The sequence below is a fragment of the Trachurus japonicus genome, chromosome 21 (genome assembly GCF_045865225.1).
Source record: "Trachurus japonicus isolate A0001 chromosome 21, Traja_1.0".
NCBI lineage: Eukaryota > Metazoa > Chordata > Actinopteri > Carangiformes > Carangidae > Trachurus > Trachurus japonicus.
The window spans coordinates 11,031,799-11,059,522 of record NC_140927.1 but is presented as its reverse complement, the minus strand read 5'-3'; the positions used below and the strand labels follow the sequence as shown (position 1 = coordinate 11,059,522).

The 27,724-nt window shown below is 41.2% G+C and overlaps 1 protein-coding gene across 5 annotated transcripts in view; it reads right to left on the bottom strand.

Annotated features, from left to right (window-relative positions):
* Positions 1 to 27,724, bottom strand: part of LOC146964794 (partitioning defective 3 homolog B-like) — a 199,702-nt gene that overhangs the window by 86,392 nt on the left and 85,586 nt on the right. For 4 of the 5 annotated variants that reach the window (XM_085766116.1, XM_085766115.1, XM_085766118.1 and 1 more), the window contains 6 exons: positions 27,014 to 27,172; positions 23,264 to 23,417; positions 19,198 to 19,300; positions 18,619 to 18,743; positions 13,337 to 13,381; positions 3,518 to 3,733 (listed from right to left, as the gene is read on the bottom strand). In XM_085766116.1, the coding sequence (XP_085622242.1) occupies positions 3,518 to 3,733; positions 13,337 to 13,381; positions 18,619 to 18,743; positions 19,198 to 19,300; positions 23,264 to 23,417; positions 27,014 to 27,172 (802 nt within the window). The remainder of the gene's footprint in view (positions 1 to 3,517; positions 3,734 to 13,336; positions 13,382 to 18,618; positions 18,744 to 19,197; positions 19,301 to 23,263; positions 23,418 to 27,013; positions 27,173 to 27,724) is intronic. The other variant, XM_085766117.1, reaches the window with a different exon arrangement.

The following is a 27,724-nucleotide window of genomic DNA, read 5'->3' as shown; positions in this document are numbered from 1 at the left end:
TATTTCAAGAAGCTAGCAAAGACAAGGTGGCTAAAAAAAACAAAACAAACTTGGGGTTATATCCACTTCCATCAATTTGTTTAAATCAATAAAACCCGAGACTCAAACTGATCAGCACATGATGCCCCATCTCCACAACGGATTGGAGTTTACAGTTAATTAATTAACTCTTAGAAAATAAGAAAGCAAAAATGTTCAAGGCGTAAACGGTGATGCCTCATTAATTCTTCAACAGACTGGAGCTCTGGCCTTGAATAACAATCATCGTCGCACACACACTTACACACAGATCACTTGTCAGATTTTATAAGATAACCAAACCAAATTAGTTACTTCAATTGAGATTTAACTTTGTGTGGATCTTCACTTCACCCTTAATTACAAAGCCTGTCTTCCAACAGGACGGAAATATAATTGTCTGCCTATGTATGTGTGTCTGTGTATCTGTGTGTGTGTCTAATTGGAGATCCAAAGCCTCAGTGCTATGTGGTCGTCATCCAGGTTCTGTGTGACGTGAACTCCATGGCCCAATTCCAATCCGACCCCTCACGGACTCACTGACTTAGAGGCGCGTTCACGGGAAGTCTGTAAGTGTGTGAGGGCTGTTCTATTGTCAGATCATCAAGTCAGTGAGTCAGTGAGTCAGTGAATGAGCCCTTTCTACCCCCTTACCGTAAGTAAGGGAATTTACCCACAGTTCATAGCGTTGTTTAGTCAAACACATGGGATGTCGTCGGAACGCAAGTGTAAAAAAAAAAAGAAAGTAAATTAACACACGTAGTCAGAGAGAGCTCCGCCAGTCTCTTTATTGTTAATGGACAGGAGCAAAAAAGAAAAAGAAGAACTTTACTGTCAGTAACGTGTGCAGTTTGTGATTATTGATGATGATTTGATCAGATCTGATCCAGGAGCATTTTGTTTTGAGTCCACCTCCCTCATACACCTTGTGCGTGTTGAAAGTACGGTAAATTATAATTTCAAGACCGGAGTCAACAACATTTTGTTGTCAAGGTAATGCATCGTGAGAGTGGGTAAGTGCTGTTCCATTCATGTTTACGGCATCTGGACCCTCACAGACTCTCACACTCTGACACTTAGAGCTGACGTCACTTAAGTCAGTGAGGGTTCAGGGCTTGAGTCTTTAGGAGGCAGATTGGAACTAGGCCCATTTCTCCTGTGTGGATGGATGGTGCCATTTTGACCGGATTCATAGTCCACAAGTGAGGATGTACCATTTATCTATGTAATGCGTCCTGTATACACATCTGTAAGCTGGTGTAACTATAGGGCCTTTGCCTCCTCATGAGTGTGTGACCACAGTGGCCACAGCTGTGATTTCTATTAAACACTTGTTAAAGCCGTGTGCGCGTGTGTTTGTGTCTTTTCCGAGAGGGTTTTAAACACTTCTAAGAAATAATGATCCTCATTTACAAATGTTGTATTTTCTTTCTGTGGAAAACTCATTGTCCAAATCACAAAATGTATACAGACCACAGATTGTTCTGACCTACATAGAAATGAGGCTAATCAGGACTCAACGGGTTGAAGCTTGTAGTGTGTAAAGCTGCCCTGTCAGCACTGTAGCATAAGTAAATACAAGTGGAAATGATAATGTGTGATTTGTTAGAAAACATGTCACTGGAGCGAGCCAACATTAGGAACGCATCAACGTCATGTCAGTCAACGAAGTTGCTCACATTTTAATACAAAACAGAAACAGTAGAGTAGATTGTACTGTAAGTCATATACCCACCACAAACCACCATAATGAAAATCTGCTCTGTTTACGACTGCTCCCCGACATTTGCAGGGTTGTGTGTGTGTGTGTGTGTGTGTGTGTGTGTGAAAAACAACACAAAAAGAACACAAATGAAACAGAACTAAAGTAACACAACATGTGAGGAAAGGCTGAAAGAGAAAGGGAGAAACAAGTATTTGCCACTAAAATCCACCCCAGCTGACTTCAAACATCAAAGCCGGTGACTCAAAGCCTCTGTTGGAGCGGCCCTCTTCACAACTCAACTCACTGGAAACTGTGAAGCACTGTGGTATTATCCTGACTCACTCAGGATCCCACACGATGCATTATCTACAGTACATGACCCCAGATTGAATCGTACTTATGCACCAAAATGTTCGCTGCCCCATAATCACCACTGGTCCGCAGGTAAAACCCCTTAATCCACCTCTCAGCGACTGACAAGTGATAATCAATAAGCTTTGATATTTGACATGGGACTTGAGGATATCATTTAAGGTGGAATGAAATGCAAACATGTAGAGAAAGAGAGACGTAGAGAGACGGAGAAAAACGAGAGAAATCCCCAGCGTGGGTAGCGGGGGAAACTGTTATCTGTCAATTAACAGCGGCTCTCAAAGTGTTGAACATTTAGAAAGATGGTGACAGACGTGGCCACTGCGTGTGTGTGGTGTTGACATGCACTATTAGTTCTATCCTGTGTGAGAGTAGTGATCTGAAACAGCCCAACTCATTACTCTGCTGGTGACTGATAAGTGTTTGCTGCTAATAATACAGCAGGGAATTGAGCCCCCCTCCCCTCCGCACAACCACCACCACCACCAGTCCCCCCACTGAAACAAACCAAACGGCCACCATTTAGCTCCCGGATAAATGGTTAAAGTGAAAGCCCCGACTCAACACTGAATCTTACCCTGTGATAAAATGCTGCTACATTGCTTCATATGTGTTGATAACGTGAGGCAGGATGTGCTTATTGTAAAGCTGTGGTCTAAGGCGTGAGCCATGCTATTGGAGAAATGGTGACATATGGAAGAAAGGGAGGAAAACACCAAGTGACATGCATGGATATCCTGTAGGATTATCCCCTTTATGTAAACCTCTACTGTATTCCATTAGGTATTTAAAAGCATTTCGGGATTTTTCTTATTTTTTTCAGATGCTGTGACATCACCATTATCATGTGTTGAATGATTAGATCTATAATCTAATCCTGACTACATATTATTTACTATATGCTATTTGTTTTGTATAGAAATATCCACAGAAATAAGCACCACATCATCATTTTTTTTTAAAAGTATGTTCTGGGCTGTTATACCTTAGAACGTAACTATGTAAGATATTTAGATTAACTATGCTACATTGTTACCTCAATTAAACAGCTTCAGAGAAATTGTGATGGTTAAATAAATGACTTGTAACATGTAATGAGAGAGAATGGAGGCTCTCAGTCTTCCACCTACTTGGCCAAAAACCAACCTTGCAAGATCAGCGCTGCCGACCCGGTGTCCCAGCTCTCGTCTCGTAACACCCCTCCCAACCCATCATCTCTTGTTTATGACAGATAAAACTACACAAATATACATGTCTTAATGTGTATATGATATTTAACCTTATCCACTACTCTATGGATTGCTTTCTCAATGGCTTTGTTAAAAACAAAATACACATGGCCGGGAAGAGGGTTAGCAAAACATCATCACACATTCTTACTCACAGGACCACCAACGTTAACACCCTTTTGATCTCTCTTACCGTCGTCATCTTCAGCCGGCCCATCATAGGATTTATCAATAGCTGCTCTGAAGCTCTCGTTGCAGCCTCTTCCTCTGACCATATTTGGGCGAGGACGATGGAATGGGAGGAGTTCGTTTTTTCTGTTGACTTCTGACATGGCCGTCTGGAGACTCTCCAGCGAACTGGACTTCTTCAGACCAAGGGTCGGGCCGAGTTCGATGGGACTCGTTGGACCTGAGGTGGTAGACGGAGACACAGAGAGGAAGATGTGAAGTTTCATTGTCAGTGCTGCATCAGAAATGCTACAGTAAAAACAAACAACCTGAAAGTCATGCACATGGTAAGACAAGACAATTTTTTTCTTCATGTCTCATCAGGCTTTTTAATATTTTATCCCTGTCATGCCTCGCTCTGATTGGGTTAAAAAGCCTGTGGAGACACGGACGGAGAAGCAGAAAGACCCTGACATGGCTGGACTCAGGAGAGCAGAGCCAAGGAAAAAAACAACACACAGTGATGCAGTTAAGTATGCTGCTGTTGAGTTTATGATGGATGTGAAGTCTGCTTCACTGTTCCTGCTTCTTCATCTATCATCTCAAGTATGCTGTGAGAGATATTACTGAGGGAGGGAGGGAGGGAGGGAGGGATGCAGCAGAAAGGATGATGAAGAGGAGAGCGATGGATGAGGAGGCAGAACAATGGTGGAAGTATCCGAGGGCTTTAAAGCATTCTAAAGATCAGAGACACTACAAAGACAGGTTGACAAGCTTCATAATTTCCAGTGTAGCCAAGTGGCGGAGAAAAAGCAAAACATGGCTGCATATTGGACATTAAACAGACTACAGAGCAATTGTTGCTATCCAGCTGCTGAAATTCAGCCAAAGGCAATACAGTACCATGCTGCCTGCTTAAGTTGGACCAAGATCAGCCCTGAGGCGCTCTGTGATGTCCCCACCGCTAACGAGGACTGCTGATTGCGAAACAAGAGCGAAAGAAGGCTTCCAATTCGGTGCCTCACGTAAAACAGGGAGGACACTGATGGCAGGTGAGATGTGGGGGGGAGGGAAGGGGAGGGAAGACGACAGGGAGGGAGCAAATTAAGTTTCCTCCGTGGAATTCCGCGGTGGCAGAGAGAAAAGACAGAGAAAAATGATAAGAAGGGGAGGGAGGCCGGGCGTGCTGCCAGCTCAAAACACTGCTAATCCTTACACACATACACACACACACACACACACACACATTTTGGATTCCTCGCTGGCTCTGGCTTGTCGATATGATGCCACTGTGATTCATGATAGCTAAACCTGCATCACTTTAGCTAATGATTCCCTATACACACATGGCAGCTCTTTGTGTGTGGTGGTGTGTGTGTGTGTGTGTCAGTGTCTTCTCGGAGCAAACGAGATGAGAGGACTGATGTGACTTCCACATCTATTTAAACAACCATTAACCAAACACACACGCACACACACACATGCACACATAAAGAGTAATAACACACCTAGAGTGTATGCACATGCATAATTTAAGTGGCCTGCCGGGAGAGGAGATGGACAAAGGCCATACCTCTCATCCATAACCGCAGTCCACATGACATTCAGATGCATACTGAAGAAGTAAAGCAATACAAGTGCTGTGTGATTATTCTACATTAAATCAACCTTGAATTGATGCTGAAGAGTTTTTGATACAGTGGGAGAGATACACACCTACATTGTCTTTTATTTTGTTTGTCTTCGTTCGTGCATCAGAGATGTAAATGGATTCCTAGCAATGGCAGACATGTTATTTCATTTCTAAACAGCGCAGATATTTGACAAAATAACTACATTCTTAAAATTAAAGTAAATGGTATAAGTATTTACACTGCGGTCGGGACTTTAGATTAATAGTCAATGCCTATAAAGAAAGGTAGCGTAACAGCTGTGGCCCTGGTAATTCATTGTGTCGTATGACCTTGAAACAAAGTCAGATTATATTTGTTTTGCGCTGCCAGCACATGACTAACCGCTTCACTTCTGGCCAGATCTCTGCAAACGTTTGCTTGTCTTTGCAAAGAGGCACTCCCAAAGAGGCTCCTTCATCAAGCAAATCTCCATCAATGATGAACATGGATGATATGTGGATCTGTTCAGTATTTACATACTTTACTGTATGTGTCACAAGGTTTGACAGGAGGGTAAATGCTAAATTCTTGACATGTACTGTAGTGCACTTGCACATTAGCATCTGTATTTGTTATAATCACTGAAAACCAAATATATAGCGATGGGATGTTTACTAGTTTACGGTGAACTCTAGTAAACATTTTATTTAATCATTGGCCAAAGGCAGACGTCTCAATTAAAAACCAAATAAATACATTTTATATTAGCAAGCGAGTGCAACGTTAACAAAAGGTTTCACATGCCCCTTACAGAGGAGGCCGTGGGTTAGTAACATTTGAACATTAATCACCATGAATTGTCCAAGATTTTTGATGTATCATTTATTTTATTCACAGTCAAATCAGGGTCCTGAAACTCTTCCAGCTAACATGTATGCAGCTGCCAGCAACATTCTCAAAATACAAGCAAAATAAATCAATAAAAAATTCTGACATTTTCATTTTGAGTCAGAATCCAGAGTACTAATGCTGCAAAGACATGCCCAGATGTGGACACAGCAGTGTTTACTTGCTGCTACTGCTTTCTGTAGATCGAGTCTGTTTATATGAAGCATGCATGATGAGATGTTCTTCATTTAAACTTAATGCAGGACAGCGGGGTCAATGTTCATTCTCCACTGGGGGAATCTACAAAGTTTGAGGGCGAATGCAGTCGGCTTAACAACTCTAATAGAGCCGGTGACCTCTGAGTCCAAACTTGTCTGATTTCAGACGGTTGGATAGTAGGATGATATAAACTGTGTTAAAAATAGCTTAGCGTTGGTTATCAGAGAACACACACACACACAGACACTGGATGATGAACATGCTTCCACATACCGAAACATACACACAAACACACACTTGGTTTCTCACACACAAAGTATTTTGCTGTGAGTAGCAGGATTTGTGTCATAAATGTAATTACTGCTGTCCAACTGTAAGATGATAGAATTAAGCTGCTTTTAAAGAGAGAGAGAGGGAGAGGGAGAGAGAGAGTGAAGGGATGACAAGCAAGACAAGAGTAACAAAGTGGTTTGAGGGAAAGGATAGGAAAGTGGGGGGTTGGCAGAGAAAACCCGACATGGTGAAAGGATGCCACAGAAAGAGAGACAAAGAGAAGAAGCCAGGGAATGAACGACAGAGGATAGGAGTGACAACAAGAGGCAGAGTAGGAGAGAAGAAATTAAAAATTAAAAACAAAACACAAAGACAGAGAACGCCAAGCTATCCCAAGGCTATTATGTTGGCAGGAAGGCAATAGGCTACTTTCAAAGTCAACATTACACAGAGCAGTGGCTTAGCAGCGGGCTGCAGCACCAGACTAAACAACAGCACCGATGAAGAGATGCCACTGAATCGCTGCAATCTATTTTTACATGAACACGCAAACACACACACACAGGAAACAGGGTTTTCAGTAAAGAGAATATTCAACTTCTCTCACTGTCCCATCTGTGGAGGTTCCCCTGTGTTTCAACTCAGAGTTAGAACATCACAGCCAAAATGCGTCACCACCACCCCGCCCCGCTGCTGTAGCATGATACACTGTAAACAACAGCATTATCAAATCATTCTTTTTATGCAATCAGCCTGAGTTTAGCAGGGTTGATATGTAATTCTTTATATAAAGCGGGATGTTTACATAAAGGATCCATATCCTAAGTGAAAGACGTGGATTTTCAAAGTCAAAACTGTGTTATTACATTTCCTCAACCTATGAACATCATCAGTGCAAGTGTATGTGTGTGTGTGTTATGAGGGTCAATCTCCCAGTGGATGAAATGTGGTTTTGTTATCCCTCAGGGCTTTATATTAATTGAATGGGCATCATAAACATTAAAAATACATGTGACATCATCCTAAGTCTCATGTCTCAGGTCAGCATTTAACGCAGATGCTGCAGCGCTCAACAGCCACAATTTAAAAAGAAATAGGCCACTAAGAAATTAAAAATGCTAATGGTCTGGTTTCCATAGACACCATCCCATAACCAGAAGGCTGATTCCAAACAGAACCCAATAAGCCAATTTCAATGTCTATGTTTTTTTTTAAACATGTTTTTTTTTAATGTAAGCATCTATGAGCACTCGTAAAAGCATGTTATAAATAAGATGTATTATTATTATTATAATTTATTATAAAGTCACCTTGCTATGTCTGCAGTATGTCTAAGCTGTGTGAAGCTGCGAATTGTCAAAGTTGAGCAAAATTGAGCAATGACAAAAACCTCTAGAGCTGGACAGAACTTAAAAGTCCTCCTTATAATTGTGATGTCTCAGTTTCTTACACCTGAGCCGACACACAACTTTGAGTAAAACGGCCAAAACCATCGCACTAACTGCAATTAATCATTTTGTCGATGCCTGTTGCATTCGCTGCGGGTTATTTAGCCAGTGAACACTGATTCAGAAAATAAAATCAGACGTAATGACCCATGCGATCAATACTGCTGCCTCATCTGAGAGTGTCCTTCTGTTTTAATTGCAAGCCATGGATCCCTGATATTCTACTTTTCAAACTCAACTGCTAGTAAAGATTGTTTCAAAATACATATGAATATAAACATTTAGCACAAATATGTTGCTGGGGGAAAAAAAGAAAGATTTCATTTGTATTATTAGTGGTATGATTTTATGGGCCATTAGTCATTGATACTTTTAAGACTGCACTTAGAAGAGACATTTACAGGAACTCTTATGTATTCAGGTAAGAACGCACATTCTTTAAGGCACACAAAACTCCTCCAAAATGAATCACACAGCATGTAACTGATTGGTCCAGGACAGAAACAAATGGCCTCCATTCCCCCCTCTCTCTCTCTTCCTTTCTCTCTCTCTCTCTCTCTCTAGCATGTACGGTACAGTACAACAAATGTCAGTGATCAGTGTGTGAAGCCTGATAGAGATGAATGGCTATGGCAGTGGGAGACGACAGCGCTGACCATCTCCTGATTACTGCTCACCTTTTATTGGCTTACTGCGGGAGATGGAGAGGGGTCAAAGGTCGTTCAATATACAGAGAGGCAGCTGAGTGCACACAACACACAAACACGTCATGGAATGTCAGTGCGAGCTAAACACAGAAGACAGAGGCAGACGGCTTGTAAAAAAAAAAAAAAGAAGACACACGCCTAAAGAAAAGGTATTTACAAGTGCACAGAAAGAGTGAAGTAGAGAGTAGAAAGACAGATGATGGAGAGGCTCAGGTCTGCTGACTGTATTCTGTGTTTAAGAAGGGTTGTAAAGTGTTAACGTGAGGTGGCGTTGAGCAGCATCCGCACACAAAGACGCGCTGCGCTCCCTGTGACAAATTAATCCATCAGTCCACATCAGCCTAACAAGGTGGCATTCAGGTTAATTCCACAGCAAAGTCGGTAAGAGCCAGAGAGACAGGGAAACAATGAAAAAAAAGAAAGAAAAAAAATCAGAGAGTGAAAAAGAAAAAAAAAACAGAGAGAGATGAAGAGAGAAATAAAGAGACAGTCACAGAGAGAAGGAGACAGAGGAGGATATAGAGAGATCCAGTTTTGGCAGAGCTTGTCAGTGTGCGACTGTTGTCAAAGTCAAAGTTCCACTAGGGAGAGATTCAGACAATGGACTGCACCAGACTCCCTCAGCATCACACTGGCCCCCTGACACACACACACACAGCCGCACAAACAGACACACACTTACGGAGAGATGCTGTTCATTCTAAGCTCCTCTGTCTGTTTGTCAGCCACTAAGCCTGAATGGCATTGGCAAGAAAGAGAGTGAGTGAGAATGAAAGGGAAAGAGAGCAAGAGAGAGAGCTGGTGATAACACAAAGACGTAAAGCTACAACAGTAGTGGACAGGCGCTTTGACGATTGAGTCTTTTTATATGTTTTATATGTGTTTATATGTATGTATAGGAATGTGTCCTCACAAGTATAGAATGAATAATTCTACAAAACCAGACCAGTTGATCGACACATCTTCAAGCAGCATCTGCGTTGGGACTCTTGCCACTATTAAAACTCTCTAAGACACATTTAAGAACCCTAGTGTGTAACTGTGGAAGGCTGTAGACATGCGCACACGTACTCCCTATACACAAGTTTTCTCTGACAAGCCTTTCATCATTCCTGTGCATGTTCATTGCTCACCATTTATTTTCATAAGGACACATCTTTTCTACATCACACACACACACACACACAGAGCTCCAGGCTGTCCCCATCACCAAAGGAAAACCCGTTAAACAAAACACAGCTGCAACCGTTCATTTTCTGCCCCATCAGCAGCATTTGTGTGAGCGTGTTTGACTGCACGGTCCTATTTAAAGTCGTCTGAGGAGAGAATCGCTCCCCACTTAAGAGAGATTGATTGATATGTTCTGTTTTTACTTTCCTTCCTTCTTTCACCGTGCCACTGTTTGCACACGTACGGCGACAGCGACTCCAACGCTATAATTTGAAGCATCCTTTCTGTCACTACATTTCGTCTTTTCCTCTTCCACAGCCGATTTGACTTATTATTGGAATCACTGGGCTCCGTTTTTTTCTGTGGCCACAGAAACGCGAGGCATGTCTGACCACAAAGTCACAGACACACAAATACACACTCCGTCAAGTATAGCGTTATATTTATAATTTCAGAATGCTGATATTAGGACTTTTTGCACTCTGAAAATAGGTGCTGTTTAAAATTTACACAATTTGCTCAGCTGCAGCGTCTACACGCGGGAAATGCATTTAGTCACAAAAACACACATGGTTACTTTTAGAGAAGGTTTCCACACACACACACACACACACTTTGTAATATGGTCTCCTATTTCCATCACTTTGCATCTCAGATTCTGCGAAATTATAATATAATATGACATCTTCCAAGGTTCACATTTTCCACAAGATGATGGAGTCTTTCCATTACCATAACATTACCATAACGGTAATAGTTTTGTGTGTGCGTGTGTGCCCAGTGGTTTCTTGGGGTGTGGAGGGAAAGACCACTGCTGTAAGTGAAAACAGCGCTCCCAGAAGTCATTGTCTTTAAAACTGCTCACTTCCCAGGACCCCACCCCACCCCAACCCTCCCCTCCCCTCCCTCTCTCTCTCACAGCAAAGTCCATGCAGCTGTCTGACATCCCAGCGCACGGTTGTTGGAAGCATTTCAGTTATAAAAAATACATTAGAGCAAAGGAAAAGTGGGTTGGTGAAAAAAAAGAAAAGGAAAAAAAAAGGAAAACGGTCATGGATGCCAGGCACACACTCTCTTTGACAAATCTCAGGGCTATGTGGCATTGTAAAACAGGAGACACATTGACAGGCAACAGGTAACAGGACTGTGTAAGTAGGCTTCAGTAAAACATACAGGGAAAAGACAAGGCCACTTAAAGGCTCTGCTGGACATTCAACTGGTGTGTTACTGGGGAAAAACTGGCCTAAATCTAGAAAGAATAGAGACAGAGAGACTGTGAGATTTGCAGATGGAGAAAAAAAACAGCTTTTTCACTTTGCAGTTGTTGGATATCACGTAAAGCCCCATGTCAGGCCATTGCAGGTCAGTTTAGATTCACTGATATCAGAAAATATGAAATACAATACAAGCACACACTTATAAACCACTGGTGTCTTTACCTAAAAAAATACAAGATAACAGGACAAATCCTTAAAATGTATTGGTTAGCGGTCTATAGAGCTGTAGTCTAGAGTGCAGCACAGTAAAGGATGGCAGATACTGCAGCTATTAACCAAATCTGCCCCGTATGCCTCTATATCAAGGCTGTAGAGATACTCCAGTCTTCTCCCAAACATGTTCATCCAACCAAGCCCTATAACTGTGTCAGGCTGTTCATCTTAAATTACGAGCCCCATTCCCCGAGTGTGCTTTATGTCATTTACTGTGCTCTGTCAGTGAGAGACAATGTGCTCTGCAGATCTTGGAACACAAAGGAAAGTCACCGACAATGAGACTGATTTCAATTTAACACCTGAAGGCAATCCATACTTATTCAAGATCTTTTCCGTTTTACAATCTTCTGACAGCATGAAGGGCCACGTACGGCTCGACATTGTTAATAAAAGATGACAAAAGCATAAACAGATGTTCAGAAAGGGTTTCCTCACAATACAGCTTTTGTTTTGGAAACCTACAGGAATACATAACCAAAGTATACGATGCCAGAGTCGTACATGGTTCCTGTTTTATATTTTCTTCACACAAAGCCTCGCCTCTCCATGTTTACCGTGAAGTGATCTCCTTCTCCTGTGCAACATGTTCCCTCACTTACCCTTTTTCACCAGTATTTCTTGTCCAGAACACATTTAATTCCTCTCTAAGTCGCAGGTCATGCGACATGCTATTTGAACTTGACTTACAATTCAGCTCCAAAGCCACGTTGAATCACTGGAAAGGACAAACAATGTTTTCTCCATATTTTTCAGCTGTCAGAAGAAGATAAGTTATTGTAGTTATATTAGGGTTTTACTCTAATAAAATAAAAATCTTCTGCATTCTTTCCGTGTCTTGTCTTTTCTAGCTCCTTTTGGAAGGGTTAGTGACCAAGTACATAAAAGTCAATACCAGCATGTATGAAAGTGATGCACAGCAGACTGTGGAAAGAGGCTGGACTGATTGACAGGAATGAAGTGGCGGACGGCAAGACAGACACACACTGAGTGGAATGAAGTAGAGTGCTCTTACATTCAAGCAGCCACAAATGAAATGGGGGAGACTTCAAGGCAAAGTGAAAAAGTAAAGTTTGATATGAAACTTTTCGTATAAAGAAGTGTGTGCAGGCTAATAAGGTGAAAGGTTCTGAAGCATCAGACATCTCTGTTCCCCTCTTGTGTTTTCCTCCTACATGAGCCGGCCCTCTCTTTTTCTCTCTTACCATCTATGCATATATTTAAGAAGCGGACGCAGTCTAGCCCTCACCTCCTCTCCAGTCCAGTCCTTCCGCAATTCTCACTTTCATCTGCACTTCGTACAAATTAAGGACTTGGGATAAAGGTATGTCTATAGAGGCAGATCGGAGTGGAGTGTGTATAGGAAACAGAAGAGGCAGGATGCAAGAGGAAAAGTCAAGTGGCATGTAAATGCAACTGGAGAGAGGACAGAGAGGAGGAGGGAAACATGGCTTCAATGATGAACCAGATTGATTCCAGTGATTAGACTGCACAACAACCAAGACAGAGGGCCTTTTGTCTCCGTGTGCATGTGTTTATGTACGATATCTACTCCAGTCCTTACTCTTTTATGTTTTTATTCTAGTAGCAAATGGTACGTCGGCAGGGCCACTCATCATGGTGCATTTCACTCTGATTTGAAACCAAGCCAGAGTGTGCACTTCAGCAAATAAAGACAAAAGATGAAAATGCATGCACTCATCATTTCTTGTCATCTTCAGGTTTCATGTGATCAAGCCTGAGTTTAGAGAAAGTGAAACAATATGCTCAGAGAACCTGTGGCTGAGGCTCTTTCTTTCATTTTCTTGCCTCCCACTTTTCAGTTTGGTTACTTTTCTCTGCAGTGACACGGTCTCTTTGCCAGGTTTTGCTCTGTGTCTTGCTGCCTTTGGAAAATATCAATATACTTTTTTTTCTTCTTTTTTTTTTAAACCAGGCCACAATAGGGAAAAAGTCTGTAAATGGGTTTCAGTTCCTTTTTATGTCTTTGAGGTTTCTTTGTGTTCAGATGGAGGCTGTATCTGTGTTTGGCTCACCTGCAGCGTTTCCAACCAGGGATCCTACGTTGCTCTCGTCGGCCACTGAAATAAAACAAACAAGTTAATATATGTGCACAGACAAACACACAAACGCACACACTTATTACTGTTTAGATCAACTGCCAGATCCTCACATGACTTCTACATATTCCATTGTCATGTGCCTGACTTCCTAACTGTGCAAAAGTGTTTCTCATCACCTACAAACTCTTTTTTCACCGTCTTATTGCACTCCTCCTTCTGTCTCCATCACACTCTTATTCTTTTAGTTTCATTCTACAAGATGGTGCAGTAGCTGCTAATTTTCCCTGATGTTGAGTCAGCCTCACTGCTACTGAAGTCATTTCCCTTCCTCCCTTCTCCATCACTTCATTTGTCATTCACCCTCCTCTGTCTCCCTCCGCCATCCCATTCCCCTCCTTTTTTTGCCATTTCCCTACATTATATCTTTACAGTTTTATTTTCCTGACACACTCACTCCATCCAACAACTTTCTTCTCTCTCTCTCACATCCACCTTTCATTTTCTACCCTTCTGCCAGTCCTTCTTTTGCTTTCTCTCACTCTTTCCTAAAGCCACAAAACAGCCAAGTGCCAACAAGAAACACATTGACTAGTAGCCAAATACACACATACAGTACACACACACACATACACACACTCATACTCAGACCACAAAACCCAAGCAGTAACATGGCTTCTCCTAGCAAATACTTTACTAATGAAAACCAAGCCTGAAGTGTAATTCTAGCTGCTTGTGTGTGTCTGATGGCATGAGTCTGCGGTGAATCAAAATGACTGCTTCAGCAACCCAGTAGTTTGTGGATCTGTGTGCGTGTGTGCGTGTGTGCGTGTGTGCGTGTGTGTGCCGACATCAGCAGATCTCTGGATGCCACGTGTGTGACGCACACAGACGCTCATCACTAGGCAGGGAGTCTCAGAAGGGTACCAACACGTCCACGTACAAGGATGTCACTCTTCCAAAAAATGAAGTTTGACCTGAACTGACATGTCCTTTAATCTGATGATTTAACACAACCTTTGTAATCTTAAACTACAGCTACAGAATTCATGTTGTTCTCCTCATAATGACACTGACTGTCTCGTCTCTCTCTCCACCTCTTGTCTAAGTTCAGAGAATGAGGAGGACAGTGAGAACGAGGCAAAGAGTTCATCATTCGGTAGCAATCTTAAATCATTGTTAAAAGTTTAATCGGGCTTGGGACTGAAAGTGAAATCAGGGCAAATTAAATAAAAATGAAATTATGTAACTGACCCACGTGTAAACTGCTGAAAATGCTCTCTCTGCCTGTCTTTCTTTTTTTCTCTCTGCATTACACAAACGCACACGTTTGAACAGAAACACAACAAGAAAAACAGACTCATAAGACAAACAGTATCACTAAAGTATTAATGACACGTTAAGATGAACTGCACAAAGATACTGATGAAAATGACGCCTTGCACATGAATGCACATGGACTAATTACACACTATTATCGGCAGTATTTACAGACATGAAGAGCTGCAAGATTTGAAAACAGTAACAAAAACCGCTCTGCTGTTTAATTAAAGGATACAATCTACAAAGCATTTCAGAGGAAACTACAGCAACAGAGGCTATACACACTGTGGTCACATACACTCCACTAGCCACTAGTGTAATGTAGTAGCATTTGGTAGCAATAAACGGTCGTATACTGCTTTATTTTGTACTACGTGTATCACCCTCGGCTCTGTTTTAATGATCCAAAGTACTTGTGGTGCAGGCTCATCTAGGGGCACGTCCATGTCACTTCTGCTATTTTAATGGTGGAAAAAATTATTGCATCAGGTGGAGGGGTTAAAGTGATGGTACTTAATCTGTGGATTATTCATGTTTTGGCCATAACATCCAATACACACATAATTTGGGGTGTAATGCTTGCAAACAGCAGTTCTGTGCACAGCACTCTGAGGGGCAAAGGAGTTCCCCAAGTGGATCGACAACATGCTGCACACAGCCCGACAGCACAGATCACGTTAGAAATATTTGATGTTATAAAATGAGAAGTGTCCATAAATCTTCCTTGGTTAAACCGTGCTGACAAATCCATCATGATGTCCATGATGTCATGAATGACCCATGACACCTTGTACGACACAAAGAAGCTCCGACCTCCTGAGGCGTCGCTGCAATGTTCCATTTGACTTATCTCAACATCTAAGATCATTGTACAGTACACACTGGCTTGTTCCTAGAGAGTGTGTGTGCTCTGTGCGGAGCATATCACTCTTTGGACAGTGCAGCCTAAAATGACAGTGATACACTGTACAAATGACTTACGGTAAAGTTTTTACTCGTCACAAAATCACTTTCTGCTGCGTCAGGATACCAATGCACCAACGACGCACCAGACCCCACCTTACTTTACCACCAACGACACACAGAGAGGAGCTGGTGTATTTGCTATTTAAAGAGACCTCGAGAAGTTTGCTTTTGGTTAAAAAAGAGTCTCAGATTAATGTGGATGAATCTACGTTACCCACACTTGTTAATGGGTCCATTTTCGATAAATATATTGTTTTGTCTTTATAGTTATTTTGATATTATTATTTAGTGGTCGACTCGCCCAGCATTTCCTTGTTTCCTGGTTTCCCGGACGCTGCCCGGCGGGTCATAGGAATAACGCCGCCGGATCGCTAGTTGGCATCATTTATGGTCGGAACTTCGACGGTATCTGATCATCTTCGATCCTCAAAATTTCGTTCTTGAACATTCTTGGCAAATGCTTTCACTTTCGTCCATCTTGCGACGGTCCAAGGGAGAACCTCATGGGAAATGTAGTGTGAAAACACTTTCCGAAAGTCCTTGTAGTCCCTTTAAACAACATGGGCACTGGATGGGAAAATGTCTGGAACTAGCAAAGACAGCTGCTACACTTTGTGTTGGGTGTAAGATAGACTCCTTTGGATTTAAAACATACCGCATTGAAGATCTGGCTTCAGAAATGATTTTTTTTACTATAATTCTGCCAAAAGTTTAAGCTCGGTAGGAGGCAATGATACAATGATCATGGCATCTCTGTGCGTCTGTGATCTATTTTCAACTTACTCGAAACTAAACCTGAGAGAAGCTTGCATGTCCTTCTATGAAGCATCTATATGCAGTGTTCATGTAATTCAAATCTGATTTCCATATGGTTATACAAAGGGAGGCATGCTGACAAAGAATTAATGCTCAGTTATTACCTCACTAGGCCATAGTTGATTTTTTCCAGGAGACTCTTGTAACTGGTCTTCTACATATTTGTCTCTGAGACACTTCCCAGCTCCGTCACAACTCAGAACAACCCCAGAGTATACAGATATATAGATATAGAAATATTCAAACTTGCCCACATGTTGAGCATCACCACAGAGCAGGCAGAGTCTCTGGATCGCTCTCAACAACGTTTTGTCACTATTAACAATGTATTTTAATGATCAAAAGCAAAACAGCAGAGGGGGATCTAGAAGGATTCCAGGCTGGTCTAATGGGATCACATTTATCCTCAAAGATTCCCCTCTCTAAACTATTTCTGGATATAAAACAGATTTGTTATCTTGGTTCAATCTTGTTCCCCTACTGTCAACATAAGGAAAAAAAAAGAAAAAGACAGAGACATGTGCTAATAAGCTGTTATTACAGCTGCTTAATGCTTTGGCAATGAAAACATCTTGTGCCATTCAAGCAAACAAGAATTAAATTATAATTTGTTTGTAGTGCATTTAGTGGAAATCAAGTGTGTGTGAAAAACAAAGGAGGTGACGTACAGATATACACTACGTTCCTCTAGAAATGGATGTATATGCTATTCAAGTAGTCTCCTGCTCTTTTGTCTCTCTCTCTCACACACACACACAGCTGGCAGTGGAGCCAGCTTGAGGAGGAGGACTGAGGGAAGTGACATTTGAAACAATAAGCTTTTGTTGTGCTTCTGCATCCACTGTCGTATTACACAGACATATGCATGGGCACAGAAATGACTACACAAGTACACGTATTTCTAAAGCTGACTTTTTACCAATCACTGAAATGTCACTGAACCTCCACATCCGAGTGTCAGTAATCAGAGAGCAACAGGTGACGGAGATGACGGGGAGAGCGGAATGACAGTGGCTGCGAAGTAGCCTCTCTGACTTGTTTCTGCATAAATAAAAGACCATAATGAATCTGAATTAACATCCTGTGACACAAACTGTGACTCATTTCTGTCTGTCTTTGTCAGAAGTTTGAAAAAAAACAATGAGAAACACAGCCTGTCATTTCTACAGTAAGTTTTTCAGCCACTGGAGATTTCATAGTTACAAAGAAATCCGCTGCAAAAAGGCAATCAAGTGTCTCTCCTTAATTTTCTCTATGTTAACTTACACTCCCTCCTATATATATACAGGGTTCCAACACATTCTATACTTTTTCTAGATCATAATCTCCAGACTTCTCGGTAAAAAAATAATTTGTGACATTTGAGTGATTAGATGTGTATCATGTAAATTAATTATGCAATTAATCGTCTGTTTTCATTATTCAGAATTTTTATGCCATTATGTCACCTAATACTTAATACTCCAGGAGATTATAGCTAATAGCACATACTAAATAATTAACCCATATAACTTCACATAAGACCTAACCCAGATAAGTTTTAATATGAATATATTTCCATAGAATAGTTTCCATTTTCCAGACCTGGAAATGTATAAAATCTAATTCCATGCTTTTCCATACTTTCCATACTTGCGTAGGAACCCTGTATATACTTCCTTCTTTCTCTGCTAAGAGCAAAACAGATTATACCACTGGGTTAGGCTTTGATTACTAACACTATTCAGACTTCAGTGGATAATACATAAACACTTCCACGAAAACAGTTGTTGGAAGCAAACACAAACACATTATTGTGATGATCACCACAAACTGTAAAGATGACACATTTCGCCATCCTCATAAAAAGCATCAAACGCAACCACACGCTCGCATGCCAAAAACAAAATGTTTTTTGACCGATGATAGTTTGCAAAAAAACTCATGCAGTGGTTATAAAAGCTTCTCCACCCACATGTGCAGCTGTGTCAGTGTGTGTGCGGTTGCAGCACCAGTCTGCCGAGGCGTCAGTCTGCATGTGGCTTTGAGGAGCATGCCATTGGTGAAGCAGCCCAGCCATGCATCGTCAGGGGGTTGCATACGGTAAATATGCGTGAGCGACGGACGCATGCAGCCACCATGCAGAGGAGGTAAACAGAAACAAATCGGCCCACCAGTGTGCTGCTGGTTCTGAGTCGTACCCAGGTCCATGCTCTTGGAGGCTTTGACGTGTTGGAACTGGCGCTGGCTCTGGGTGGGAGACTGGGGCTGAGCTGGGCTGGAGATGTGAGAAGTTTCCCTAAAATGAGTTGATGAGACAATGATTACAACACAATAACGCTGGTAAAGCCATGTCCCCTCTGCTCATTCCTCGCTGCTTTGCAATCCTGGAGATCTGTTATTAGTTATTTAATCAGTTTAAATTACAATCTAGTTGATTTTATTTCTCCTGTGACCATCATGGGCACAGCATGTAGGCCCAATGCTGCTCTGTTTGACAAACAAACAATGACTAATTAAGAATCTTACAGTTCAAGCTACAATGACATTTGAAACATACACATTCACGTGGAAAGACTCACTGATGCTAATTTGAACAGAACCTTTTATTTGTTTGCTTAATAAACAAAGTCAACTAATCATGTTTCCACAAATTGTCCTTCAGGCTTTACATGACACATAAATACATTTCATTCATTTCTGAAGTATTCAGTATGGCAACTCTGCAAAACAAAAGATGCATGAAAACAAACCTTTCCTGTAGGTAGGAGTGATGGTTGGAGCCGCTGAACTCCTCGTGTCCATACAGCTCGCTCTCCTCTTCCTCGTCCATGTGAGAGTAACTCCCATTGGTCACTGAAAATGAAAAAAAAAGCACCAGTCTGCATTGAGGACAAAGGTATGTCGTTGTTTACCAATAATACCAGTGCTTTCAAGTTTTCACAATGGAATACAACACAATCTCTTCAATATGCTTTTTTTTTTTTTAACATGCAGTGCTTCAGACGTTTGTACTGTACAGCTCCTTCTAAACCTAGCGTGACATTTATAAGCAGTAAGTGGATGACTCTTACAGGAGAACTGCTCTGTCCTATCTCTCTCATTGGACCACTGGTTTTATAGTTGTTGTTTTTTACAAACATGGTACGTTTTTTTTTTTTTTTTACAAACATGGTACATTAGAGCTTTTCTGTGTGGACACTGTAGTCTTTCTGTCTTATATCCACAAACCAACACAGTCATCTGGTCTTGAGCTTCACAGGCCCATGCATGAAGGCTGTGATCAACATAGTGATTGTATATATGAGGAGGGAACAAATAGATTAAGCTGATTGTTTTAAGGCCTGGGTTCAAATCCAACCTGTGTCTCCAATTGTCCTGTCTCTCTTTCAACGTCCCTTTCAATACACAGGAAAAATAAATAATTTTGATAAAAGAAGATAAAGAAAATGCAGGCTGCACAACAGCTGCAAGCAAAGATGAGGTAATTCATTCTCCAAGTCGCATCCAACACTGACAAGGCGATCGGGGAGCAAACACTGTCTGTGTCGTCGTTTCTACATTTTTTTTTTTTTTTTTTGGTTTTGCCTCTTCAACACTACAACACAGCTCAAGGAGTTTTTTAAACTAAAACAGGGCCGGCAGCGTTTCCAGGAAATCTCTGATTTAGGGGCCTTCAAACTCTGTGTGGAAAAGGCATTAATGTGGATGTAGCCTCAGCCTCCTGTAAAGTTAACAGGAGGTGATGATCTAATACTCAAAAAAGGAGAGGCGGAAGGCTTTAACCAAACACACTCTATTGTTAACGTAAACCTACTCTGTACATGTTCAGGAAAGCAGCCATTAGGAGCAGGGAGAACACTGGAGAGACAAGAAAGGGAAAAAAAAAACGTAAACTCACTTGAGAAAAAAAAAACTAGAGGAAGTAAAAGACAAGAGAAAGAGTCCAACAGAGACAGGCAGAGATAAGCAGTTGGACGAGGAAAAATATAAGAGAAACATAAAAAAAAGATGAGAAGCGCACATCAAATGCAGCTGCTCTACATCTGCAGAACTGGCTGTAGATGTAGAGCAGCGATACGGCTGCGTCTGCTTGATAAACGAGCTTATGACAACTTCATACACAGACGCAGAACGCGCCCCAGCACCATTTACATACAGTCATCACTTCTCCGAGTGCAGAGCTGCCACACGACGCACGCTGAGATTATTGCACAATCCTCAAAGTGTGCCCTTTATGTGCTTGCATCTGCACACGCGTGACTCAAAAGTTGAGACTTCTGGAGGAGGAGGGGGGTAAAAACGGCAGCATCTGAAGATATCTCCTCCTCTCATCTCCATCCCTCCTTCTCGCCCCTCTCTACACTAATCACCTGCTTTATTTTCCCTTCTGCTCTCATTCTTGCAATCTTCTGATATTTGGGCTGTCATTTATCTCTCCTTTCAGATCTCCCATAAATCATTTTATCTCCCACTCAGTTTTCAGCCTTTTTTTTTTCTTAAACTTCCTCCCTCCTCCTCCACCTCCTCCTCACTGCCAGCACCTTAATCAGCTGAACTGTCAAAAACACATTCTTCTTTCACCTCACACACACAAATCTGTTCTCACCGACTCCCACTATTTGAAGTGAAAAGGCATTTGTTGTGTGGATGATAGATGAATAGCAGTTTGCTCCAATAGCAAAACTCCTCTTCTTTTGCACTCAACTTTTTCGTCCTACCGTCTGTATTTGTCTACAATGTCTCTGTCTAATCATCTCTACTCTCCCCTCGTACTCTGTCTCCTCCATCCTTGTTTTTCCCTCAGCCAAGTCAAAGCAGTAATGAAGACTTCAACATATATTTCTGATGGACTGTGATAACGTTTTTGAATGCAATCTTAAAAACAGGAGCCTGTATTATTGCGCATGACTGTACTTGGACAAAGCTTCTCCACAGATGACATCATACACTGTCTTCTGGTTGAATAGCAGTAACCATGGTGAGCAAGCTGATCTTCTTGTGTCTCCTCTGGGTCATCATTATGTAATAATGGCATTTCCATCCAAAATGATGAAACATTGGAGAAGATTATATATATCTTAATATCTTAACCCAGACTAAAACTATGTTTTATTATATTATTTTAGTTTTTCCTCCAAATAGATTAACTCTTCAAAAGAGAGGGAGGGACAAAAAGGCAAAGTGCACAGGAAGAAAAAAGAGAGAGAGTAGCAAACATAATGAGATGCAACGATGGATAAGAGATAAAGAGAAAGATCTATAAATGCAAAAAATAACACATCTGCATAAATACATATGTAGAGAATAATTAAAGTCAATTTATTCTTCTGCAGAAGCACACATCGGTGCAAGAGAAAGATTTCTTCATTTTAATTTGGGCTTCAATGCCAGATAAAATGGATTCAGCATGTGAAATAGTTCATTAGGAGAGTAAAACACTGGCAACAAGTCAACGGAGCAACGGAGAAATGTGCTTACTGTATACAGACACACAATTACACACTTACACAGGCTAACACACACACTAATGTGAGTATGTAAATGACACCACAGCCGAGGTGAATACAGCAAACTGTATTCAAGGTCAAAGTTGTTTACCAGAGTCAGTGTAAATACACACACACACAAAAAAAAGAGTGTTTGATACTGGTCAAATATCCTTGAACTAACACAAACAGAGACGTGCACACATACACACACCAGCCATTACCACATCTCTAAACAAGCAGAAAACATACACAAACACACACTTTTTAAAAGGGTCACACACAGGCAGTTACTGAGACTGAGAATAACATGAGCATGCAACACACACACACACACACACATATAGATAATATAGGGGCGGTAGCGGTTAGAGCTACTGAGACAGAGCGATATGAAGCACACAGAACTAAAATAACTCTTTATAACAGGCTGAACCCAGCAATAACAAACAAACTGAGCAACCTTGAGAACCAGGGAAAGATAAAGCGAGAGAGAGAGCGGGGGAGAGAAATGAAAGGAAAAAGAGGGGCAGAATAGCATCTAATTAAGGCTGGAGTTGGATGGCATGAGCTGTTTTGTTTATGTTTGTTTTTAGTTTGCTTTATCACTCGTGATGATTTGCTTTAGTGATCTTAGTGTAAATGATATGCCCACCTTTGATGCTGTTTTAATGGGAAAAAAATAAAACAAAAACAACTAAAGACTAGAAAGTAGAGCTGAAATCAGAGATGGAATAAAAATGAACAGAAACACTGTTTAAGAAGGAAATTTTAAAAAGGAGGCACAACAGAGAGGTAGGTGAGCTTTTGAAAATAATTTAGGGAATGCTCAATAATTGCTTGAAAGTGGATTTCCTCAACAAAGACAATAACACTCAGTGTGGAGTGTCGACCAATAACACTTCAGTGAAAATGTTGTTGTCATGTTGTATTGTCTTGGTTTAAATTCATAATTGCCCTGCAAAATGGTTTACTCAGTTAGCTCCTGCATGTCATTAAAAACACTTCCTGCACATTGCCAGACTACAAAAAGACAATATCTGAGAATTAGTAGACTGACCTCACTTTTACATCAACCATTCTCTAGCAATGTTTTGTTGACACAGGCACCAATACAAAAGCAGAGATTTGGTGCAAATACCAATTTTTAAAGTTTAGTTTGAGTAATTAAAATGTGTTTTTCTGCAGGATCTTTTTTGTTTTTATTAGCTTCCAATGATGATGAATCCCTATTATGAATGTACTGAAAGTAAGCAAGCCTACAGATCTAACCAAGCCTTCCAGCTGATTGACCACTGGCATGGGAGGGGATGGGGGTGGGGTCACTCACCATTAGATGCATAGAGACTGTTGGGGACCATGGGAGGGTGAACAAGGCCGTTAGCGTGCCCGACCAATCCCGTCTGATCGTTGGCTGGGCTCATCAGTCCCGACAGACCAGAGGAGCCGTCGAACGAGCGATTAGGTGACACACAGTGTTGATCCTAAGGTGGGGAGGAAAACAAAAATTGAAAATCTTTAGAAGCATTTCACACAGACAGATTATGAACAGGTGCAGTTACTTCAACCGCCTACCATTATGACAGGGTGACACCATTTGATGCTTACAAATCACTGGAAATAGATACTTTTTTTTCTTTCTTTTTTTTTGTAATGTAAACTTTTAAGTACATGGATTAGATTTCAACTGAGAAATGTCCACAGGATCAAGTGAGTAGACTATTCAAACACAAATAGATGTCAACAGACTGAATAAGGGAGACACCATCAAAGACAGAGGAGGATCACAGAGAAAAGGGGGACCTCATTTCCCATGGCCTGTAGGGTGGCGTCTGTTTTCAACACTGACCAGTGTGTGAGTGTGTGGCAGTGACAGTCATACTGACACCAACTCCCTGGTGGGACGCTTCTTTTAGATGCTAGAATAATCAAACAAAACACCAGTTCCAGTCCTGATGTTTTTGCTCTTTATGTGAATTTCTTGAGGAATCTGATTTGCATTGATTTGTAATTTGCGTATGTCAACAACTGCGCCTCTTCATTCACATGTATGCATATGTCTGGCCTCTCCACGGCGTGTTTCAGTGTACTTGTGTGTCTCTGTAGAGAAAATTCTCTCCACTCGCTCAACCAAGAGGACGGAACACAACTGTGTGTGTAATAAATCCTCCTTGTCATCTTCCTCTTGACCCCTCCTGAGCTTCCCACTACCAGCATCAGTTCCTGCCTCTCGCCCAGCCTCTCCCCACTTCCAGCCCTGGACACATCACTCTTCAGTATGTTAGAGGTCCTGTGGGCCTCCTCCCCTCCCTGGCTCTCTCCCAACACACGTCCCATTAGCCAGTAACACAGTGCCATCAGATACTGTAACTCTGGAAAAACACACGCTCCCTCAGACACCAAGAAAAGGTTGCTGAGGTTGAGAAACACCGGTTTAAACTCCAGTCAAATACGTGAGGATCTGCTTTTCTTCTTAGTATCAGTGTGACAGTGCAATGTTAAACATCTTTATTATTTATTTACTTCCCATGTAAAAATATAAAACCATTAATAACTTTGTCAAGTGGAAAATTCTAGAAAGAGCTCGCAGTTTTCATGCGTCAGCAGTGGTATATACAACGATTTCCACATCAAGTGTGTCATTCACAGAGGTGTTCTTTCAGCTCTCATAACTCTACTTAAGAGCAGTTTGTGGTTCTTGCCAGCGTGTTGGCGTGCTAAAAAAGGAAAGAGCAGAATGGTTCCCCCCACAAAGGCTTTTGATTGGCAGCAGGGTTGCAGCTTGGAAACACTTAATGTTTGAGAGAAATGGTTAAGGAGAAGCCCAGGATGTAAAAGTCATTGTTTTATACTCTCTAGGCTCTTGTTAGGTGTGTTTTTCATCTTGAATACATGATGTACAGGCTTCTGCCAGATCATTACCGTCAGGATTCTTCACTTTGTCTTTAAAAAAAAAAAAAGTGAAATACTGTATTTTTTCCCCTTTGTGATTAGTATCAACATTAAAACAGAATAGTAAAAATTCTCTAAAAGCCCCATCAAAGTTGGAAATTCGGATATTGCGGAAGCAGCACTGCTGATGTTCAGATTACAGGCATGGAGCCTGCTGAAAGAGAGCCGCACTTATTTATCTTGGAGACAGGGAGCATTTGAATAGTTATTGAATGAAAAGAGCAGCTGGATGAGGCGAGACACTGAGGGAGAGCTGGCTGGAGATGAATACAGTAAGAAGTGAGTAAGACAAATAGTACAGGACATATCCAAGAAAAAAAAAAGGATCAGAGGAGGAAAAGAAAGCAGAGTGGTCCACTTCTGTAATGTTAAAAGCATCAATACTGAGATTGAAAAAGGGCTTTTAAGGTACAGTCTCTTATCTATCTTCAATCTCTTTATTTATTTTTTTCTTCTCCACTCTTAAGACAAAAAGGGAAACATGGATGCATGCCTTTGATGTTTGACCATCAAGGTATTGGTGGGGGGAGGCCTGAGCCCTGTAAGCCCCAGCAGTTTAATGCTATATCTTTACATCAAAGGCTCCTTTCCTGGAGGTCAAATCAGGTGTTGAGTCACATAACGGTGGCTGAGGGGAATTCTGTACTGTGGTGTTACTGAAATGTGCTAATGTTCAATATACTGAGACATGTTGCTAATCTTCCATCCTATCCCTTTATAAGATATCTTAATACATTTGGTCCTCTGTATGGTTTCTTTTTGTGCTAGATATACTTCTCGGTCAGTGTGTTTGTTTTGGTTGTGAATGGAGAAAGCATACAAGGTGTGTATGGAGCTCTTTTTCCACGCAACAGGCCATTCACACTGCCGCCAAAAACCTGGCTTTCTGAGCGGACGGGTTTGTGCAAACATTCAACAGAGCTGTGTTAAAGGCATCAAGTGAAAAAGCAGCCAAGATGAAAAGTGACATTTTTTTCAACACGTAAAGAAAAGAAATACAGCTGGGTGAAGAACACTCTGTCACACACACACAGCTGAAGTGTAAATGCTCTGTTGGCACTGCTGGAAAGAGCAGGGAAGAGAGCAGGGAGACTAATGTCAAGTATGTGTAGAAAGAAGCAGAAGAAGAGGGCATTGAAAAAAATAAAGGATGCTACTGTATATTCACTGAGCACCAAAAGAAAGAATGGATGACACAGAGCAAGGATAAAGGAGACACATGTTTGTTTTCTTTTTAGTCAAGTGACAGGAACATGCATGCTCTCAATGACTGCAGGTGTCCTAATGGAAATTCTGGCTTGAACAACAAAAGATATGCAAGTGTATTATGAATAAACGCTGTGTATTTATTTATCCATTGAAACAGTTTTTTACTGTATGTTCATCAGTGTAAATCCCTATCAGTGTCCCTTTATCCCAACCAATCTACTGGTCTTTTTTCATTATTACTCAGTTAATTGTTGTTTAAACTTGAAAAGCAGCTGGATTTCTTGGAAGGGAAAATATCTCTTGCCACGATATTCACTTGTGTCAGAGCCACAGTGGTTTGGACCAATCAGAGTCCCATGAGGAGAACTACAGGCAGCTATGGGGAAGCGACCGTTTTGTTATTTGAAAAAAGAGAGCCTTTTATACACAAACTCTCCTGACAAGGACCCACATGCTAACTAAAGTGTGTCTTGCCCTTGTCTCGTGTTTCCTCATCAGCAGGCTCCCACTCTGTCATATCATAGACAGATGGTTGAGCCAATCACCTGCCAACTATTTTTCGAGAGCAACTTTTCCAAACACTTTCCAACAAAGCTTTCCCAGATGTGTAACAGATGTGAAACAAACCATCTGGCATGTCAGGTTATAAAATGTCAGCAAATTTTGAAAAATGCACATCTCACGCTCCAAAAGCCCAAGATGACACCTTCACAATATCATTCTTGTGTTTTTCAGTCAAATACTGTACATAACAAACACTTACCGTACTAATATTTAAAGACCTATGAATTGTTCTATTTTTTTAGCAATGAGATTCAATGAATAACTGATTATCAAACTGTTGAATATTTTTGTCTGTTGACTTAATAAATCAATGCCTCAGTGGTGGCCCTCATAAGACAGAGTGTGCGTACTGTACCTTTAAAGCTCTCAGCACCACTAGCTGGATGGTCCCTCGTACATTCCCCTCCTGTGACATAGAGCGACGGAGCGTCTCCATGGCCACATGATTGGAGCGTCCCAAGAGTGACTCTCCATTTACAGCTACCAACTGGTCATTGACAAACAGACGCCCATCCTGTAAAACACACAACAGTTGATTGTATCATTGTTTTTTAACAATGTCTCAACAGCAGAACCGGGGACAGATACTGTATGTGAAACTGTGTAAATTCATGACAATAATAACTATGCATAGACATTCTTTTCATCACTAAGCCATGCATTCACATGGTTCCTTGTTATAAATTTCACTTCTTGAAAAATTGAGCGCATACAGTAAGCCTCGTTTTCACTCCCGCAATTAACCATGAATGGATAGAGACACTCTTTAATCAGTTTGAATAAAATATATAGTTTAGTTTAGCTTTATTCTCTGCCACATGTTAAAAAAAATGAGTGCAATATTACTAGTTATGTAACTGAAGACAAAAATGTGCATCTGTTTCCCCTAGTTCACTCACAACTCTGAACTTCATTTATTGGGAGAAGAAACATCTTAATTAGGCTGCTAGACAGGCGTCTAAAATTGTGATTAGTAAATATTAAATTAGCAATGTACAGCCTCACAATAAATAAAGATATCAAACCATACAGAAGGAAACATTGAGCACACAATTATTTCCCTTTA